Source organism: Coregonus clupeaformis, chromosome 12, assembly GCF_020615455.1.
Source record: "Coregonus clupeaformis isolate EN_2021a chromosome 12, ASM2061545v1, whole genome shotgun sequence".
Classification (NCBI taxonomy): domain Eukaryota; kingdom Metazoa; phylum Chordata; class Actinopteri; order Salmoniformes; family Salmonidae; genus Coregonus; species Coregonus clupeaformis.
Window position 1 is genome coordinate 50107252 of NC_059203.1, and position 21786 is coordinate 50129037.

General features: G+C 41.5%; 2 protein-coding genes across 3 annotated transcripts; both read right to left on the reverse strand.

Annotated features, from left to right (window-relative positions):
* Positions 1 to 346: 346 nt before the first annotated feature.
* Positions 347 to 11670, reverse strand: LOC121578366 (mitochondrial glutamate carrier 1). 2 transcript variants are annotated; one of them, XM_041892709.1, is made up of 10 exons: positions 11567 to 11670; positions 9210 to 9320; positions 8872 to 8997; positions 7092 to 7147; positions 5875 to 5965; positions 5607 to 5725; positions 5328 to 5517; positions 2014 to 2168; positions 1831 to 1906; positions 347 to 1689 (listed from the first exon to the last, which is right to left on the reverse strand). In XM_041892709.1, exons 2-10 carry the CDS (start codon positions 9227 to 9229, stop codon positions 1542 to 1544), a joined length of 981 nt encoding a protein of 326 aa, XP_041748643.1. In that variant the 5' UTR covers positions 9230 to 9320; positions 11567 to 11670; the 3' UTR covers positions 347 to 1541. The 2 variants fall into 2 exon arrangements, with proteins under 2 accessions (XP_041748643.1, XP_041748642.1); XM_041892708.1 differs by having other exon boundaries at positions 5328 to 5520.
* A 4155-nt stretch (positions 11671 to 15825) lies between these two features.
* On the reverse strand, positions 15826 to 17826 carry tshba (thyroid stimulating hormone subunit beta a). The gene is made up of 3 exons (XM_041893102.2): positions 17804 to 17826; positions 17398 to 17599; positions 15826 to 16473 (listed from the first exon to the last, which is right to left on the reverse strand). Exons 2-3 carry the CDS (start codon positions 17557 to 17559, stop codon positions 16192 to 16194), a joined length of 444 nt encoding a protein of 147 aa, XP_041749036.1. The 5' UTR covers positions 17560 to 17599; positions 17804 to 17826; the 3' UTR covers positions 15826 to 16191.
* Between the last annotated feature and the right edge of the window lie 3960 nt (positions 17827 to 21786).

The window sequence follows — 21786 nt, forward strand, 5'->3', positions numbered from 1 at the left end:
CTAACCTTCTGAACTCTGGATGATAAATGCCTTTTGCATTGTCCTGAGTGATCTCTATTAGAGCATGCAACGTGTGAACCTTTACAGTGTGTTAGTGTATATTGTGTGTGAATTCTTGTGGGCATTAAGATTTTGTGCGCACACAGTAGGCTACGTTGTAGATCCATTTTATGCTAGAAATGTCAAAGAAACCAATGAATGCTTTTATCAGCATGTCCATTTTGTAGCTGTTTAATTGCCTGTAAAGTAAAACACTAATGGGAACAAGTTCTGTTTCTATTATTTTAAAGATGTTTGGGATCTCCCTAGAGAAAGCTAAAATACATTAAGAGACTATTCAACCCAGTTAAGAGCAGACAGCTGTTAAATGTTTATTTGATAAACATATACCAAACAAAACTAGAAATACGCCATACAAAGCAAAGTAACAGTCATTTCCTGTGTTAGATGACCTGGGAGCAGATAGTATCAGTGATGCCATTTGGCAGGCTCAGTCAGTCCAGATAAAGTATTGCTTCCTTACAGTGTGAGAAATACCAATCCACTCAAAGCAAATTCAAAACCATTTGCATGAAATTTAGGGGCATGTCATTAATTAAAAGAAACTAAATAATGACTGTAAACTAATCTAAATCTTGACCTATATCCTTGAAGTAACATGGACAATAACAGTACACTCCACAGCTCTACTGTATATACTACATTATATGAATGAATCTCAAGTATTTAGAATATAAAACAATACAAAAAGCTTAACAATGCTGATAATTCATGAGTTGTTGCTGTGGAATAGCAATTAAGTGCTTGGTCCATCGATCTCAAACTAAACCTCAGTGAAATGGTGCCAGTAAAAAATGTTTCTTTAAAAATGTTAAAAAGCTACTTCTAGAGTATTTCTAGAGATCTTAGGCCTCCTCAGTCGATCACAGTGAATTTATCAATTCACACATGTAAAATCGGATGAATTGAAGGCTTGAAGTCACATGATTGACGCTTTGAAATACCCACACAAAATCTCTTTACTCCACACTATTGCATTCAACCAACAGCACAAAAGCGGAATCTTAAATTATCCCCCCAAGGGTTTTTCAGACCAACAATGAATGAATAAAAAAAAATAAAAAGGCATGAAAATGCCTTCAGTCGTTGGTTGTGTTGAAGTGGTCCCCACCTCCCTCACAAAGAGGAACCAGAAGGACTCCCCAGCCAGAGCCACTGCTGCAGTTCTCGGTCCCCAGTTCAGCAAACTGGCACTTTCAAGTGCAAACGTTGGTCACAGCCCATTAAATAAGCCAGGAAAACATTTGGAGGAAGTGCAGTACAGCCGTTAGACCATACAGGAAGTCAAGAACTACAGAATGCTTTTTTCAGTTTTTTCCAGGCTCCAAAGCTCTGACACCTCAGTCTTACTTGGGTTTATTTTCTGTAATATATACTGATGGTGTATAGCTGCCAGTCTTTTTCTGAGATACTTCTTCATCTGACGTGCGAGAGTCCAATGCACAGCCAGGCAGGATTGCTAATCTCATGCAGACAGGTAGTTAGTTGAAAGGTGACAGGTCCAGGATGAACTCTCCGATGCCAATAAAGTACATGACCTGTGCGATGCCGAAGAGAGGAGCGATGACCAGCGCCCTGCAGCCTGCTCCCTTCAGGAAGGCAGAGGGACCCTCCTTACGCATGATCTTACTGCCAGGAGACAGGAAATAAATCAACACTGCTTGAATTGCAGGAATGTGTGTAAATCATTTGTTATACACCTCACTGGTTGTGAAGTTGCAAAAAGATCAAAGGCAGGAAAATACAAGTGATAAAAGACTGACTCTGTACCTGACACAGTCAACCACACCGTTGTAGCTCTCCTCACTGGCGCCTTTGTTTAGAGATTGCAATCTCGTTTTCACAACTGAAATAAAGAGCGGGAACTTGTTATAACAGGAACTACAGCAGTAAACCAAATACACATCCACTAGCTTAAAGAGCGGGTCACAAACAGAGAGATTCCAGACTCACCATCACAAGGATTGACTGCCACAGCTGCGGTAGAGCCAGCCAGACAGCCAGAGAAGAAAGCCCAGTAGAAGGGTGCTGATTCATCTCGAGAGGGCTGTCCCAGCCGGTTGAGGTGGGCGAATAGTGGGAAGTAGACCATGGAGAAGGGAACATCTCTGAAACACAAAACAAGTATTTTATAATGCCCGAGAAACCGGTGTTTGGAGGATATATTGGCACGGTGTTAGGCCCGAGACTGGCTGGCAACGTTCTTATCCCTTGCTTGCTAGCTAGCCAACTACGGCTAACTTAGTCACGTCAAACAGTGCAGCAAAGTAGCTGCATTTGTTTAAGCTGTTTTCTAGTGACATTTGGATACATTAATAAGAATGAGCTAATGATGCACGATTTCACCTGGCATAGAAACTGTGTGCTCTCGTCAGGACAATGATGTTCAGAGGAGCTAGCCAACAACACAGCTAACACAATCACTTCAAACTTAAGCTGGAAAGACTGCAAACTAGGTGCATTTTGTTTAGTTTTGCCTGTTTTCTATTGACATTCCTTTGTATATGTCCATAAAAATGATGATTCTTGTCGGTCTTGTCCTAACTCCCAACCCCTCACGTTCTTTACTATGGGACAGCTGGAGATCAAATTTCAATATTGAAACAATGTTGCTAATGTCAGAGAGACAGTTTTATACAAATCTCTGCTATTAAAAAACAATTGCTAGTCTAAAAGAAATGGGAGATAATGTCTAGATGTTTTTTCCGTGGAGATTAAGTTCATAAATTGTCTGGCTGGGCTGATGAGACAGTGGATTGCGCAGTCTGATGGAACAGAGTAAATAGGCATTTCAACGTTGTAGCTGTAGACGGTGTTAACTTGTGGAATAGACACTGGCCGGAATGCAGTTTTAACCAATCGGCGTCCAGGATTAGACCAACCCATACGTACGGATACACACACACATACAGTGAGGGAAAAAAGTATTTGATCCCCTGCTGATTTTGTACGTTTGCCCACTGGCAAAGAAATGATCAGTCTATAATTGTAATGGTAGGTTTATTTGAACAGTGAGACAGAATAACAACAAAAAAATCCAGAAAAACACATGTCAAGAATGTTATAAATTGATTTGCATTTTAATGAGGGATTAAGTTAACTGTTTGGCCATAATGACCATCGTTATGTTTGGAGGAAAAAGAGGGACGCTTGCAAGCCGAAGAACACCATCCCAACCGTGAAGCACGGGGGTGGCAGAATCATGCTGTGGGGGTGCTTTGCTGCAGGAGGGTCTGGTGCACTTCACAAAATAGATGGCATCATGAGGAAGGAAAATTATGTGGATATATTGAAGCAACATCTCAAGACATCAGTCAGGAAGTTAAAGCTTGGTCGCAAATGGGTCTTTCAAATTGACAATGACCCCAAGCAATGCTACCAAATAATTAAAGGCAATGCTACCAAATACTAATTGAGTGTATGTAAACTTCTGACCCACTGGGAATGTGATTAAATAAATAAAAGCTGAAATTAATAATTCTCTCTACTATTATTCTGACATTTCACATTCTTAAAATAAAGTGGTGATCCTAACTGACCTAAGACAGGGAATTTTTACTAGGATTAAAATGTCAGGAGTTGAGTTTAAATGTATTTGGCTAAGGTGTATGTAAACTTCAGACTTCAACTGTATACACACACACATATATATATATATATATATATATATATATATATATATATATATATATATATATATAAACTCAGCAAAAAAAGAAATGTCCTCTCACTGTCAACTGCGTTTATTTTCAGCAAACTTAACATGTAAATATTTGTATGAACATAAGATTCAACAACTGAGAAACTGAACAAGTTCCACAGACATGTGACTAACAGAAATTGAATTAAATGTCCCTGAACAAAGAGGGGAGGGGGGGGGGGGGTCAAAATCAAAAGTGACAGTCAGTATCTGGTGTGGCCACCAGCTGCATTAAGTACTGCAGTGCATCTCCTCCTCATGGACTGCACCAGATTTGACAGTTCATGCTGTGAGATGTTACCCCACTCTTCCACCAAGGCACCTGCAAGTTCCTGGACATTTCTGGGGGGAAATGGCCCTAGCCCTCACCCTCCGATCAAACAGGTCCCAGACATACTCAATGGGATTGAGATCCGGGCACTTCGCTGGCCATGGCAGAACACTGACATTCCTGTCTTGCAGGAAATCACACACAGAACGAGCAGTATAGCTGGTGGCATTGTCATGCTGGAGGGTCATGTCAGGATGAGCCTGCAGGAAGGGTACCACATGAGGGAGGAGGATGTCTTCCCTGTAATGCACAGCGTTGAGATTGCCTGAAATGACAACAAGCTCAGTCCGATGATGATGTGAAACACCGCCCCAGACCATGATGGACCCTCCACATACAAATCGATCCCACTCCAGAGTACAGGCCTCAGTGTAACGCTCATTCCTTTGACGATAAACGCAAATCCGACCATCACCTCTGGTGATACAAAACTGCGACTCGTCAGTGAAGAGCACTTTTTGCCAGTCCTGTCTGGTCCAGCGACGGTGGGTTTGTGCCTATAGGCGACGTTGTTGCTGGTGATGTCTGGTGAGGACCTGCCTTACAACAGGCCTACAAGCCCTCAGTCCAGCCTCTCTCAGCCTATTGCGGACAGTCTGAACACTGATGGAGGGATTGTGCGTTCCTGGTGTAACTCGGGCAGTTGTTGTTGCCATCCTGTACCTACTCCCGCAGGTGTGATGTTGGGATGTACCGATCCTGTGCAGGTGTTACACATGGTCTGCCACTGCGAGGACGATCAGCTGTCCGTCCTGTCTCCCTGTAGCGCTGTCTTTTAGGTCGCTCACATTACGGACATTGCAATTTATTTCCCTGGCTACAACTGCAGTCCTCATGCCTCCTTGCAGCATGCCTAAGGCACGTTCATGCAGTTTGTGACCTTAATTGCCTACCGTCTGTAAGCTGTTAGTGTCTTAACGACCATTCCATTAATTGTTCATTAATTGTTTATGGTTTATTATTTATTGAACAAGCATGGGAAACAGTGTTTAAATCCTTTACAATGAAGATCTGTGAAGTTATTTGGACTTTTACGAATTATCTTTGAAAGACAGGGTCCTGAAAACGGAATGTTTGTTTTTTTGCTGTATATATATATATATATATATATATATATATATACACACACACACACCTCTTTGTTTTCTAGCCCAGCACCCCATTAAAATTTACTTCAGGCCTTTGACTTATATGAATAAGTCATATGAGTCACATTCATGTGTAACAAGCTCTTACCTCATGAGGGTGGCCCAGAGGCCTTTGTAGAGGCCCTGGATGCCTTGCGTGTGCAGAACCTCCCGGGCGATCTGGGTAGCAGACACCGCCCTGGCTTCAGTGCTGGGCCCCGCGTTGTAGGACCTGCTCAGCACCGTGGTGGTGGCAGCCAGCTTAGCGGGAGATATCGTGGCTGGCTTTCTCTGCTGAGCTGCTGGGAGGAAGAAAAACAAAAAGACATTAATATATTTGCACAAACTTCCATCAATCAAATCAGGATAATACTGTGACCTTGTTTACCTAGCCTTCCTGCGTCCTGAAGTTGAATCTTGAGCATTTCCATAGGAGTAGTAATGACAACCTGGCACATGCCTGCACCACATCCTGCCAACATCTCCTTAAACACTGTCAAGCCCTTCCTGCAACAAAGAATCGGAGATTAGAACGCAAGCGTGGGACATGTCTCGTCAATGACTAGTTGGACACGTTGTTATACATCTATTCCACTAAATCAGCCTTTCCTCTTAATCTACTGTCTTCAATGGCTGAAATGTAAACGGTCGTTTACTCATTTTTGCTAAGATGCTGCCGGAAGAAGTCATTTGCGGCTAGTTTGATGGCCTTCTCTGGAGTGACCAAGGTCAGATTCACAGCAGCACCTGAAGATAAACCAATTGACCATTAGTCAAACCTTAAAAATCATCACAAGCAAGTCAACATAATGAGTTCCATTCAAACATTAGAAACATGATGAGAACCAAGTAGAACATGAATGAGAGAAGAGACCAGAGAACACTAGAGAAGGGCATGCAGAGAGGATGGGAAATTAAAAAGACAAAGTGAGAAAGTTAGGCTAGTCTAATGTAAGAAAGACCAACATTTCTTTAGAAAAGAAGACATTAGATTAAGGTGTAGACTAGAATGGATAGACGAGAATGAAGGTAGCCTTAGCCACTACTACAACATACATTTTCACAAGAACACTGAATGTCAATGGTCACAAGTGTTGGTGAAAGAACAGAGAAAGTAAAAGGAGTCGACAGGACAGGTGAGATTAAGTTGTATGAAGACATGAAGGAACAAAATATTTCACAAATAGGACATTTAAAAAAACATTGTTTGCCTAGTTGAAATAGAGCAGTGTAGTAAGAACCATTAAATGATTTGCCTCCAGCGTGGCTGCGCCATATCGGCTAGCCTCTCAATATCCCAGGGGGATCCACGTCTGTAATATGAAAAACACAGATGCAAAAAAACAAGCATTCCTCACACAAATGGAGCCCCATAAAATGGCCTCCAACCTCCTCCCCACAATAGACACTATATGTTGCCCATCATAAATGTGTTTCACACAATATTCAGTTTCAGTAAGGCTATATATAGTAATGCATTTCACTGAACACTGCATCAATCATGTGATCAATTGAAAATATGTCAATTTCCTTTTATAAGAATTGATGGAGAATATTCTACCATTTGTCATTCATTCAATTAAAAAACAAATGAGCATGAATTAACAACCAATTTACATAATGAAGGATGCATATAAACATCACATCAGTACATTGTCACCACAACCTATCAATTTTTAAGATCACATGTGAATATAGTTTTTTCTATCAGTAATGAGCAACTACTGCATTAATTGTGTTTGAACAGCAACTTGACAGCTTATACTTTAAGTCAATAAATAATTCAATCCTGATCAGTTTGTTGCAATTCCACTAATAACCCCCTGTTGACTAGGTATATAACCACTACGACTAAAAATGAAATGACTCTTACCTCTATACATGCCAAAGTATCCTTCTGATCTAACGGTTTTGACAAAGCAGTCCATCCTAAGAGAGAAAAGACATGTCCAAATGAGGGAAACTTATCACAACTAATTACTACAAATTAATTCATGAACACAGTTTAAAAGCGACATCATCCAACAAAGCATATGTAAATACAAAGTACAGCCATTACTACCCCTGTAGGTAAAACAGAACTAAGGAGCATCAAGGGGCTTAAGGCTTTGAGTGGAGATGCCAGCTGAATGGGTGCACAGAGCAGAGGGAAATTTGATCTCTCCTTGCACATTCCTCAGGATTACTCAACGGGGAAGAATAGGACAATGGCGGGAGTCAGTTGTTACAGACACGGGACTCAAAACCTGGCATTAGTCTTTCACAAAGGCAACCGGATTCTTTGAAGTACTGACCAAGATATCCCATCCTATATATTAGTGCAGACCTGCTAACCTTGAAGAATTTACCACTTGAGCACCTTTTAAGCCTAATAATGATGTTGGCAAAAAGACTGCCTGAATAGAAATGGTAGGCTATAGCCTTATGGGTATTTGGTAATTGCCTGCTCTTCAGTAGCCAAATATAAATATGTTTAAATGTTCAATCAGGGCTCTCCCTAGGATTTTCCGACAAGGTGGCGCTGATTTAGGCCTAAGGTCAGGAAGGAAGTTGGAGCTTTTTGAATGGTTTGAAAAACCTCTAACTGCCATTTCCTGAAACCTAGAGTCTTAAACTATATCAAACATTGTATCCAACACAAGTCTTGTGTATGATCCTAAATAAAAATTGTAGTAGTCTCAATGACACTCATTCTTCTAGGTTAAATTTAGGGGTAGTGATTATTCTAATTAATTAGGCGTCTTCATGTGGATAGTCTAGTAAAAATGTAAACTGGATTCTTAATAATTCAATTACGGGATGCAATATAGTAGTCTAGCTTACTGTAGGCTATTTGGAATATGAAACAACTGAACTAGGCCTATGTGAGCTTGTTTCAGATCTCCATCCCTGACCTCATCCATCAAGTTAGGTCTGACTACTAGGCTACCATTCATTCAACATGCCTCGTTGTCAGTGGTGAACGGACTATTATCACATCATTAGCAGCCTACTGTTGACATACAGCAATATCAAGAGGACAGATCAAGTACTGATTAATTAACATAGGCATACTAATCTTTTAACAGTCTAAACATGTTCTGTGAAGGAAGGTATTAGCGGAACAGCTCTCTCTGCCATGTCTGTTTCCATCCACGCAGCAACACGCCCTGAGCTACCGCAACACCGCACATGTTTCCTTGCTCATCAATGCCCTCACACCTACTACCGTTGCAGAGATCAAAGCATGTGCGGGCAAGAAAGTAGTCACTTAATTGACTAAACGATGTAGCTAACTACCTTCATCGTAATGACGCCTTAGCTAAGGAGCCAACTACAAAATAATAGTGGTTATGTGCTTGACTAACACCAACTTTTACATTTTAATAATTTAGCAGATGCTCTTATACAGAGCGACGTACAGGAGGTACAGTTAGGGTTAAGTGTCTTGCTCAAGAGCACAGATTGATTTTTCACCTAGTTGGCTTGGGGATTCGAACCAGCAACCCTTTGGTTACTAGCCCAACGCTCTTAACTGATAGGCTACCTGCCGCCATCTGTTAGAGTCATTTCTTATGAGTATTAAAATTATTATTGTCTAATAAACTAATCAAGATTTAGCTATGCAGTCACACGGCATGACATGAAAAGGGAGGACAGAGTGAAGGACTCACATGTTTTTGTAGATCTGTTGACCTTGCCTCTGGTTCTGTAGCCTGGTCTTTACCAGGTCGATGGGGAACACACAGGTAACCCCCACAATGCCAGCAATACCACCATTAATCAGTTTAGCGGGAAGGCTGGAAAAAGCAACCAGTTTGAGATTATGTTCAAATTGGCATATCACACAACTTCAATGCACTTGAAATAGATAAAATGTAATGAATGCATGCCCTTATGAAAACTGTACTGATGCTTAATTTTCTTGGGTTACTAACACTGAACAAAAACAAAACTACTATCTAGATATTGCACACACAGTATGAGATAGAGAAACCCACAGTGACAGTACCTGATCTGCTGCTTGGCCATGGTATATTTCAGATAGGTAGCAGATGTAGAACGGAGCTGTGAGATCTTAGCTAGTCGTAAGTAGATCGTAGTGGTCAGTAGATCAGGAATTCTGGAGGGGAAGAGCCAGGGAGGTTATATATAGACAAGCCTATCAGTCCTGAGCATGAGGTAGGCTACACAAACGCAACATTACACCTTATACACACAAAGCCTGTCCCATGCACATACAGTAACACCCACTTTGGATTATCTCCACCCACTCACATAGCAAAGGAACACAAGGGTATGATGTAGTCAGTGAGCCTATGCTGTGTACATAACATCTCGTAAATACGAGAATACAACGTTTTACGTACTTACTAATGGGAACGCTGAGATAACCTACTAAGGAAATGACCTAGATAACAGCCTTTTTGGCAGTTAAATGCAACAAAACATTATTTATAAAAATATATCAATTAATATGTTTTTTTGAACACTAATTTGTTTAAAAGCATGATACGCTACATAACCAAAAGTATGTGGACACCTGCTCATCAAACATCTCATTCCAAAATCATGGGCATTAATATGGAGTTGGTCTCCCCTTTGCTGCCATAACAGCCTCCACTCTTCTGGGAAGGCTTTCCACTAAATGTTGGAACATTGCTGCTGGGATATGCTTCCATTCAGCCACAAGACCATTAGTGAGGTCAGGCACTGATGTTGGGCGATTAGGCCTGGCTCGCAATCGGCATTCCAATTCATCCCAAAGGTGTTCGATGGGGTTGAGGTCAGGGCTCTGTGCAGGCCAGTCAAGTTCTAACACACCAATCTTGACAAACTATTTCTGTATGGACCTCGCTTTGTTCACGGGGGCATTGTCATACTGAAACAGGAAAGGGCCTTCCCCAAACTGTTGCCATAAAGTTGGAAGCACAAAATCGTCTAGAATGTCATTGTATGCTGTAGTATTCAGATTTCCCTTCAATGGAACTAAGGGGCCTAGTACAAACCATGAAAAACAGCCCCAGACCATTATTCCTCCTCCACCAAACAGGTAGCGTTATCCTGGCATCCACCAAACCCAGATTCGGTCGTCGGACTGCCAGATGGTGAGACTTGATTCAGCACTCCAGAGGACGCGTTCCTACTGCTCCAGCTCGTGCTGACGTTGCTTCCAAAGGCAGTTTGGAACTCGGTAGAGATTGTTGCAACCGAGGACAGCGGACCTGTTCTGCGAGCTTGTATGGCCTAACACTTTGCAGCTGAGCCATTGTTTCTCTTAGACGTTTCCACTTCACAATAACAGCACTTACAGTTGACCGGGGAAGCTCTAGCAGGGCAGAAATTTGACAAACTGACTTGTTGGAAAGGTGGCATCCTATGACGGTGTCATGTTGAAAGTCACTGAGCTCTTTTGTAAGGCCATTCTACTGCCAATGTTTGTCTATGGAGATTGCATGGCTGTGTGCTCGATTTTATACACCTGTAAGCAACGGGTGTCGCTGAAATTGCCAAATCCACTAATTTGAAGGGGTGTCCACATACTTTTGTATATATAGTGTAGCTGTAATTTTAGTTTATGGTTGACACTGCCTATTTGCCAATCTGCGTTCTCAACAAGCTAAAAGAACGTGAAGGCACAACTCGTTGCTCCCAGTTCAAGTAGTATTGTCCGCGTTTCCAATTAGCTTCCTACTCATTTGGGCATGTAGTTAGTAACGTTAAAAATGTTAGCGCTAATCGGGATCTGTTGGACGTACCTACCCTACCCCAAATGCCTCTGTTTGCATGAATTTAAAGTACTCTTGGCCCTGAGGCATCAGCTCAGTTGCTAAGGTTGCCGAAGACACATTCCGTGTTAGGATGTGACAAGATTCAACTCGAGTCTAACTTGTAACTTTCCTACACTCCAAACCGGTTTAAGAATCTAAACTTTAGTTACCTATTTCACCTTTATTTAACGAATAGTAATCTATGATGATTTCCTATAAGCAACCTTATTCAATAACAGCAACCAAGGCCAGGTTAACGTATAGAAATGACTAACTTATAGCTTGCTAGTTACCGTAAACTAGCTTGTATTTATCCGGAAATTGCCAATTCAGTAACTTCGGTAGCTATATAGCTAACGTTGCTGAAACATTATTGATCAAGTTTATCTATAGCAAGAACTCATACTCAAATGTCTAATATGTAATTTAATTGCACTAGTGAGCTATTTGATAGCGAGCAAACTCGCTGGCTAACTTCTATCCAGCCGCTGCAGTTCCTCTTTCAATAATGCATTGTTAGGAAAAAGAGCAACTATGACATAGAAATTGTCAATACAATGATGATACATTGATATTTGTTAACGATAATGATACTCACCTAAAATAAATGTGAGATGAGATCTTTCGTTCTTGTACTTGAGAGTATCGTCGGTCTCGTATTCGTGAAATTTGCTGAATGTGAGATAATGGAAAATTCCATTCATTCCTTTGAAGGCGGGGCCAAATCGTCGAACCTAGAGTTCCAATCCATCCAATCGTGGTTTGTAGATTTACATATTGACGGTTCATTGGTCCTTTTAGTTGTAAGAACAGTGTGCGGTGGGCGGTAGAAAAAGCTCCGCTGCAGGAGATGGTCAAGCCCAACCCAGTCTCTCATTAATTAGTACATAAAAACATTGTGCTTATTTGTACATATACTACATAATTAATGAGAGACTGGGTTGCAACCAATAAACAGAATAAACTATTTTACCTTTTAATTAGATCTTTGATGGTGTAGCTAGTTTATTTATGGACTGTGTGTCCCATAGAAATATGATTACATAGCTACACTGGTGTCTGCACATTTTAAACTAAACTGTAATTCTCATTTTCGTGTCTGTATACCAATTGTGTAAATGTAAATATACAAATCTAGTTAATAAATAATAATAATAGCATTGTTTGCACCTGAGGTCGTTAATGAATTAAAGCAGATAAATAACAAAAACATGAGTGTTAACTTTGGAGGCTTTGCCTTTCGCTTTTGCACAATATAATATAATATAATATCAACCATCCACAATGTATACCAATTTACTTCTGTCATGTGTGAATCTATTATATATTATGACTATGATGTCTCACAGTATATGATCACACATTTTGGTACTTGCTTTTCTACGTTAACATACAATAATGTTTATGTTCAACTACATAGAGAAAAGAGCTTGAGCAAAGAGCGGGATGCAGCACGTGTGGCATTTGAGGAGGCACTTTGAGAAAGCTAACGCACAGCAATACAATTTCAACATGTAGCTGTAAGTTATATTTCTTCCCACTTCCCCAGTATATTTTTAGGGCAGTTGAATTGTGGGTACATACCACAATGTTGTAAGTTTAATCACAGACAGATTCCCATTTTACGTTTGATTTTAATAAATACTTTAGGATCAGAAGGAGCGAGCTGCAAAGCGAGTCACCTGCTCCTGCCACTAGCCTTGCTCCTGTCCAATGGATAGAGAGGGACAGCAGAGGCAACATAATTCACCAAAGACCTGGACAAAAAAAAGGTCTAAGAAGACCTCAAGACATGGTAAGTGTTATGTACCTATTTAGTTTTGTGTGTTTGTTTACGCAGGTAACCATTTTTTCTAAATAGATAGCACATGCCAGTCCTGGCTGCCTCATGTTAATTGTATATTATTGTCATCAAAAGTCACAGCGGAGGACATGGACCTTACCGGAACAGGTGACCATATTGCAGCTAATGGCAGGGGTGAGTATCGCCCTAAATAGAGCTTTACCCTGGGGCATCTGACCCTAAAACAGGGTTTCTCCACCGGCCCTCCCAGATGTTTCACATTTTTGTTTGAACCCTAAACTGCCACACCTGATTTAATTAGTCAAAGGCTTGATGATTAGTTGACTGATTGAACCATGTGTGCCAGTTAAGGGTTAAAACAAAAATATGAAACGTCTGGAGGGGCCCTAGGAGAAGTTTGGAAAACCCTGCCCTAAAGGAACCCAAAGGGAGATGCCAAGAGTGAGATCTCCCTTGGGGGATTTCTTAAGAGAGTTATCAAGGCTATGATCGTTACACTACTCCCTCGGTTCAGAAAACACAACCTGTGCTTCTCTATCACGAATCCCTCATGCCTTAACGGGACATGCTTTTGACCCTCATACACTATCCTACCTCTTTCCATGCACAAAGTTCATATTCACCCTTCATTGACCCCTAACATATACATGTCTTATACATGTAAAGTAATCAATACGTTCCAATATGATGACAGGAATAAGTATATTTCAAGCCAGAATCCAACAGGTAGAAAAGTGAATGTTTCTCTATTTGAACTTCATAATTGCATTGATGTCGGTGGAGTCATGGTTGTAACTTGCCCTATGTTTGACAGCCACACTTCATGATAGTCAGACAGGGCAGACAGGGCATCTCCAGAAGAAGATTGTGGGGCTTTACCTCAGTGTGAAACAGAGGAAACACTACATACAGTTGAAGTCGGAAGTTTACATACACTTAGGTTGGAGCCGTTAAAACTAGTTTTTCAACAACTCCACAAATGTCTTGTTAACAAACTATAGTTTTGGCAGATCGGTTAGGACATCTACTTTTTGCATGACACAAGTCATTTTTCCATTGTTTACAGACAAATTATTTCACTTATAATTCACTGTATCACAATTCCAGTGGGATAGAAGTTTACATACACTAAGTTGACTGTGCCTATAAACAGCTTGGAAAATTCCAGAAAATGATCATGGCTTTAGAAGCTTCTAATAGGCTAATTTACATAATTTGAGTCAATTGGAGGTGTACCTGTGGATGTATTTCAAGGCCTACCTTCAAACTCAGTGCCTCTTTGCTTGACATCATGGGAAAATCAAAAGAAATCAGACAAGACCTCAGAAAAAAAATTGTAGACCTCCACAAGTCTGGTTCATCCTTGGGAGCAATTTCCAAACACCTGACCGTACCACGTTCATCTGTACAAACAATAGTATGCAAGTATAAACACCATTGGACCACACAGCCATCATACCGCTCAAGAAGGAGACGCGTTCTGTCTCCTAGAGATGAACGTACTTTGGTGTGAAAAGTCCAACTCAATCCCAGAACAACAGCAAGGACCTTGTGAAGATGCTGGAGGAAACCGGTACAAAAGTATCTATATCCACAGTAAAATGAGTCCTAGATCGACATAACCCGAATGGCCACTCAGCAAGGAAGAAGCCACTGCTCCAAAACTGCCATAAAAAAGCCAGACTACGGTTTGCAACTGCACATGGGGACAAAGATCGTACTTTTTGGAGAAATGTACTCTGGTCTGATGAAACTAAAGTTGGCCATAATGACCATCGTTATGTTTGGAGGAAAAAGGGGGACGCTTGCAAGCCGAAGAACACCATCCCAACCGTGAAGCACCGGGGTGGCAGCATCATGCTGTGGGGGTGCTTTGATGCAGGAGGGACTGGTGCACTTCACAAAATAGATGCCATCATGAGGAAGGAAAATTATGTGGATATATTGAAGCAACAGGGTTGCATCTTACTCTCCAAATTACTATACAAAGGAAATATTTTAGTTTATATAGCCCCTTTACACATTTCTTCAACAACATCTGTTAACCATCAGTTGGCACTCCCCACCCTGATGTTATCCCCTTGAACCCCAGGCAGGATATTCCATCTATCAATAATTCTAAGATAAACACCAGTAAGCTCCATCGACATACTGGAATCCTTGGCATTCAGACTTTGTGGCACCAAGAGTTACCTATCTAATGGATTTAACCTCGTTCCTACAACACTGTGAAAACACGTCAAATCACCCTACGAACAGTTCTTGTGATGATGTTGCTTCCAGAGGCAGTTTAGAACTCGGTAGTGAGTGTTGCAATTGAGGACAGACGATTTCTTAGCTTTAGCACTCGACGGTCCCGTTCTGTGAGCTTGTGTGGCCTACCACTTCATGGCTGAGCCGTTGTTGCGCCTAGACGTTTCCACTTCACAATAACAGCACTTACAGTTGACCGGGGCAGCTTTAGAAGGGTAGAAATTTGACAAACGGACTTGTTGGAAAGGTGGCATCCTATGACGGTGCCACGTTGAAAGTCATTGAGCTCTTCAGTAAGACCATTCTACTGCCAATGTTTGTCTGTGGAGATTGCATGGCTGTGTGCTCGATTTTATACAACTGTCAGCAACGGTGTGGCTGAAATAGCCAAATCCACTAATTTGAAGGGGTGTTCACATACCTTTGTATATATAGTGTATGTACATAGCTACCTCAATTACCTCGTACCCCTGCACCATGACTCAATACTGGTACTCCCTGTATATAGCCATGTTATTTTTACTTGTTATTGTTATTCACTGTGTAATTATTCTGCATGTCACTATTTATATTTTTATATTATATTCTTTATCTTTATCTGTAACTCTGCATTGTTGGAAAAGGACCAATAAGTAATATTTTCACTGTTAGTCTACACGTGTTGTTTTACGAAGCATGAACAAATAACATTTGATTTGCGTTGTGTGTGGAGTGTGACAGCTTGCTGCGTTCCTACATAGGATGTGATTAATACAGATTAGTTACAACTATTTACAGACTTCAGCTTTAATAACGTCACATTCATGGAATTGGTTCACCGTAAACAAAATAGCTCAGTGAGTCAATGGACAGGATAGACAGGGAGGGACAAACCCATGAGGCAGACAGAAATACCAGGATCAGCCTCCATTGCAAGCAAAGTGATAAACAAAAAGGCATATTCACATACCAACACAACAGCAACAATACATGTCACAATAAATAGGATACACCACCCTGTAGCTCACTGTATCCACCATAAACACATGAATACAACAATGCTGTTCTGTTATGATAATGATTAGGTTACTGACCATAAACTTGTTTTGAACTGACCATTCTCATTGCCTCCCTTATTGGTGAGTATGGTCATGACAGCCAAACTATCCAGGGAAGGGAGAGCATTATCAGTTGGGATGGATGTAGTTGTTCAGGCCAGGGTATGGGTAGATGTGTCTAAGTGGCTTGGAACACCTGGCGCCGTCTCCACTGCTGGCCTTGTGGGCACACTCATCACTGTCTGTGTTGCAGGTGCCACAGTGGCAGCTGAGGGCCACGGGGTAGGTGAAGAGAGGGTTGGCATGGAGCGGGCAGCCAGGTAGTATGACTGTTCGGTACTCCACCTGGTCATAGGTACAGCCTCTCTGGATAAGGAAACGCGGTCCGGCCAGCTCCTTCATGTTACTGTCCTGGTAATCATACACACACAAACACACATGCTTAACATACACTGAGTGTACCAAACATTAGGAACACTTTCCTAATATTGTATTGAGTTGCACCCCCTTTTGCCCTCAGAACAGCCACAATTCGTCGGGGCATGGACTCTACAAGGTGTCGAAAGTGTTCCACAGGGATGCTGGCCCATGTTAACTCCAATGCTTTCCACAGTTGTGTCAAGTTGGCTGGATGTCCTTTGGGTGATGGACCATTCTTGATTCTTGGAAACTGGTGAGCTTGAAAAACCGAGCAGCGTTGCAGTTCTTGACATACTCAAACCGGTGCGCCAGGCACCTACTACCATACCCCGTTCTAAGGCACTTAAATATTTTGTCTTGCCCATTCACCCTCTGAATGGCACACATACACAATTCATGTCTCAATTGTCTCAAGGTTTCAAAATCCTTCTTTAACCTTTCTCCTCCCGTTCATCTACACTGATTGAAGTGGATTTAACAAGTGACATCAATAAAGGATCATAGCTTTCTCCTGGATTCACCTGGTCAGTCTATGTCATAGAAAGAGCAGGTATTCTTAATGTTTTGTATACTCAGTGTACTTGTATACATTACATACTGTACATGCGATGTAGGTCAAATATGCCTCACGGTCGAATTCGAATTTTTTATAGTTCAAGTTACACTTATATTTTAGCATCTCTTCTGCAATGCAAAACATGTGACAGGTTATATAATATATCATGGCCAGGTCGGTCTTATAAAATATTATGCAAAATCTCGATGAGATTACTCTGATAAAATAAAGGTAAAACATCAAATGTTTTGTGGGGGTATAAAAGTTTATAAGTGAGGGCATTTTACAGATCCAGCTTGTCTATAACAAAAACTAATTGAAGAACTAAGAATGTCAGGTTGAGGTTGTAGCCTACTTACCCTTGAGTAGCAGAAGCCCATGCAAATGGTCGTATTGATGGCCACACAGAAGTCACATTCATGTCTCTCCTCATACAGAGTGTAGTCCGTGGGCACACACATGGGCACAGCTTGGCTGAAGAGCAGGCAAAGAAGACCACACATGGCCACCGACGATTCCATTTGGCAAACAGCGATGACTTTCCGTCACACAATCAAGAACCTGCATGGAATTAGAGCAAATGGCAAGAATAAAATATGAACAAATCTAAAGTTTTTTAGTTGGAAAACTGAAAAACCTAGAGAGGTTTATACATTTGAGAAGCCATTTTAGTAAAAAACAACTCAGTCCTGCAGCAAGGCTTTACCAATAGCATGACAAAGAATCTGTACCAGTGTTCCTGTGAGGTCAGTGCTGCTCACTCACCTGGTAGAGCTGGGCACCTGCAGGCCTGATGATGCTGTCTGATGGGGCCTGATGGTCTTTATACAGACGTCCTAATCCACCCTGATCCTACTGGACCATTATCTCCCATCTCTGACAGTGTGGAAGCAGGAGTCTCCTGGCCCATTATGAGGATGACATGCATTAATAAAAGGCATCCTCTGTAACTACAAACTTCCATTAGCAGTACAGCGATGTGTGGGGTTAACCTGTAATAACCTCATAATAACCCTGTTCTTTGGCAGTATGTACAGCAGTATGTACAGCAGTATGTGTTAATCCCACTTGGTGGCACAATAGAAAGCGAAGTGGTAAAGTCAGAGATTGGCCCGGTGTAGTAACAACCTCAAGTCCAACTCCTAGATGAGTCCAACTCCTTCACGAGTCCATCTCCTAGGACTCGCGGGTGGTTTTATTTGGCCCCTCAAGTTTACTGAAAAAAAATGGAGAAAAAAAAGTTCATTGTTGAACATAAACTGTAAGAACACCAGGAAATCAGCTCCAAGTGATTTTAATTTGGGAAATCTGTTCCCAAGTATTTCCATGCATAATAGAGAGACACATGATTACATACAAATGTAAGCAAGGTTTGAAATGATTATGTTAGTCAAATATGATGTATGTTTGGGGTTCTTGCAGTCTACAAATTAAATGTAATTATGTTCCAGCCCCCCGACCATTGTTGAAGAAAAAATCTAGTTGATGATCCCTGGCCTACAATATGGTTAAAATTACAGGGCAAAGTGGAGATGCAACCATAAGCTTACATATCCAATTATTTCAGATCTACATGTTCCTAAACGTCATTTGCCTAGGGGTCAGGGGCTAGGGGTTATTTCTGGATATAGGCCTACTTTTGTTGTTTTGTTTCACTTTCAATTGGTTGGAAAAAGATGTGACAGTGTGTTAAAAAACATCAAGCTTTACAAGCTATCACGTGTTCTGAAATATGGTCAAAGTTCATACAATGCCATAAAGATGTGTAACATTCTGATATACCTTGTCTATTAAACTTTGATGAGCTCTATAACAAAGTTATACAGGATTCCATGTAGGCCTATAAGTGCAACCTACCCCCATTTAACTATTTGCTGTTACATAAGCCTATTTTTGTTTTTACATCACATATATGTTAGGGTTTTGTAAGGAATTTGGTACCTCCACTTTAGGTCGCTGTGATGAAGTGAGCGTTAGGCTCCTCTCACCACGCATGTGCTTATCAAGGCCTTCAGCCAACCGAGCCATGGCCTTTTCACCCCACTATCATCTAGAAGGCGGAGACAGTACAGGCATGGGCGGTGTGTTCAATAGGGCGATATGGGCGACGCACTGCCAAACGGGAAAAGGAAGGGATTTTTTTTCTAATCAATTATATCACGGCAACAGCAGTTATCAGTGTTCACGTCTGATCTGCCAGCCACTAAATGTCAAATCAGGCTAAAGTCGTGCTTCAAATGGCCCCGCCCGTTTTTTGGGCGATTTCAGTCAGGTTGAAAATCGCCCAGAAGTCTCTCATAGCCTGTCATGTAAAATCTATTTTTTTCACATTTCAAAGCTTTCAATAGATTCTCTATGGGTGTCTGTGGGCATGCACTTACGCGCTTTCGTCATACGTGACGTAACGTTGAACGTAACTAAGACAATGGCGGCTAGCAGCGTCTATGTTGCGACCTGCAGTGTGGCGTTATTTTATGTTTTTAATTTGTAGACTTAGTTTACAAACATTCTGCAAACATTCTGCTTTGGACTGATCTTCGGTTTTGGACTGATCTTGTTGATCGTGTACATACCCGCTACGAACGGACTAAATAATGAAAATGCTGCTGGCAGCGGAATCCCAATACAGCTGGGAGACTTGGCTGGATGACAGAGTCCCGGACAGAGAAGTGGAGCCGGCCACCTTCACCCTGGTCAGAGCGGACCGCGATCCTGGTAAGAGAGCGACTCTGTACCCGACATTGAACTGCTTTCTGTGTCATTGAACCTTACTATTGTTGATAAAACAAGTTTACTGGAGAACGGAGACCAAGTAGAGACTTTTGGACAAGGTGGATAATTGTATAATATAAGGCAGTTTATTCAGAGGTAAAGATATCTGGAATCGCGTGCACGGACCCGTTCGTCAAACTCGTAGGGAGTTTATCAGAAGAGCCCCTAAACATTGTGTGCTGACATTTTATACAATAAAATGAAGTAGGTTGAATCTAGTAGTTCTGATCTTCTGATTGGTCCTGATGAGTTGGGCAAGGTCACCTCCAGGCTAGTGTCACTGTTGCATTGGCTCTGAGTCGGGTTCTCTGTCTTCAGATGTTCAGCCTAAGAGAAGAGGATTTGTGTGTGTGTGTGTGTGTTTGTTATCAGTGTGTGTGTGTGTGTGTGTGTGTGTGTGTGTGTGTGTGTTTGTTATCAGTGATGATGTGTGTGTGTGTGTGTGTGTGTGTTTATCAGTGATGATGTGTGTGTGTGTGTGTGTGTGTGTGTGGGTGTGTGTGTGTGTCCTCAGGGCAAGAACTCGTGAGTTGGAAGAACTGAGAGACCTATGGCGTGGGTGTTATCCTTAGCCACCTGCTGACAAGGCTGACAAGATAGGACTCTTGTTCATTGTATTGAATACAAAGGCCCAACACAAAATGGGTCATGCACAAGATTTTAGTCAGACCAAGCTATAACATTATATATTTACTACGACAGTACATTCAACCAAAAGCTAATATAACAAAGGCATCAGAGATTATTTATAATCTGTCACAGAAACTGGAATCCATCTCCCCAGATCAGTCAATAAATGCTTCTGGTATTGACTTATATGCTGCCCCTGTCTTCATGTTGTTGCTGGACATATCTTTTTTAAAATGTGTGTAGGTCACCTAAATCATCAGAAAAATTGCCCCTCCTGAGAATTTTTTCAGGAGCCGCCACTGAGTACAGGTGCAGCAAAGCTCGGACCGAGAGACTGGTAAACAGCTTCTATCTCCAGGCCATCAGACTGAATTATCGCTGTACCCCACACATACAATTATCTCTAAGGTCCCTCAGTCGAGCAGTGAATTTCAAACACAGATTCAGACCAGGGAGATTTTCCAATGCCTTGCAAAGAAGGGCACCTATTGGTAGATGGGTAAAAAATATCCCTTTGAGCATGGTGAAGTTATTAATTACACTTTGGATGGTGTATCAATACACCCAGTCACAACAAAGTTTAGGCGTCCTTCCTAACTCAGTTTCCGGAGAGGAAGGAAACTGCTTAGGGATTTCACCATGAGGCCAATGGTGACTTTAAAACAATTACTGAGTTTAATGGCTGTGATAGGAGAAAACTGAGGATGGATCAACAACATTGTAGTTACTCCACAATACTAACCTAATTGACAGAGTGAAAAGAAGGAAGCTTGTACAGAATACAAATATTCCAAAACGTGCATCCTGTTTGCACAAAGCACTAAAGCAATACTGCAAAAATGTGGCAAAGCAATTCACTTTTTGTCCTGAATACAAAGTGTTATTTTTGGGGCAAATCCAATACAACACATCACTGAGTACCTCTCTCCATAATTTCAAGCATAGTGGTGGCAGCACAATTTTCAACATGTCCCTGACTGAGTCTGTAATACCAACATGTTTCAAGCAGACCACCATAGTCCCCGTGCCCAAGGACTCTAAGATAACCTGCCTAAATGATTACCGACCCGTAGCACTGACGTCTGTAGCCATGAAGTGCTTTGAAAGTCTGGTCATGGCTCACATCAATAGCATTATCCCAGAAAAACTAGACCCACTCCAATTTGCATACCGCCCCAACAGATCCACAGATGATGCAATCTCTATTGCACTCCATACTGCCCTTTCCCACCTGGACAAGAGGAACACCTACGTGAGAATGCTATTCATTGACTACAGCTCAGCATTAAACACCATAGTGCCCTCTAAGCTCATCACTAAGCTAAGGATCCTGGGACTAAACACCT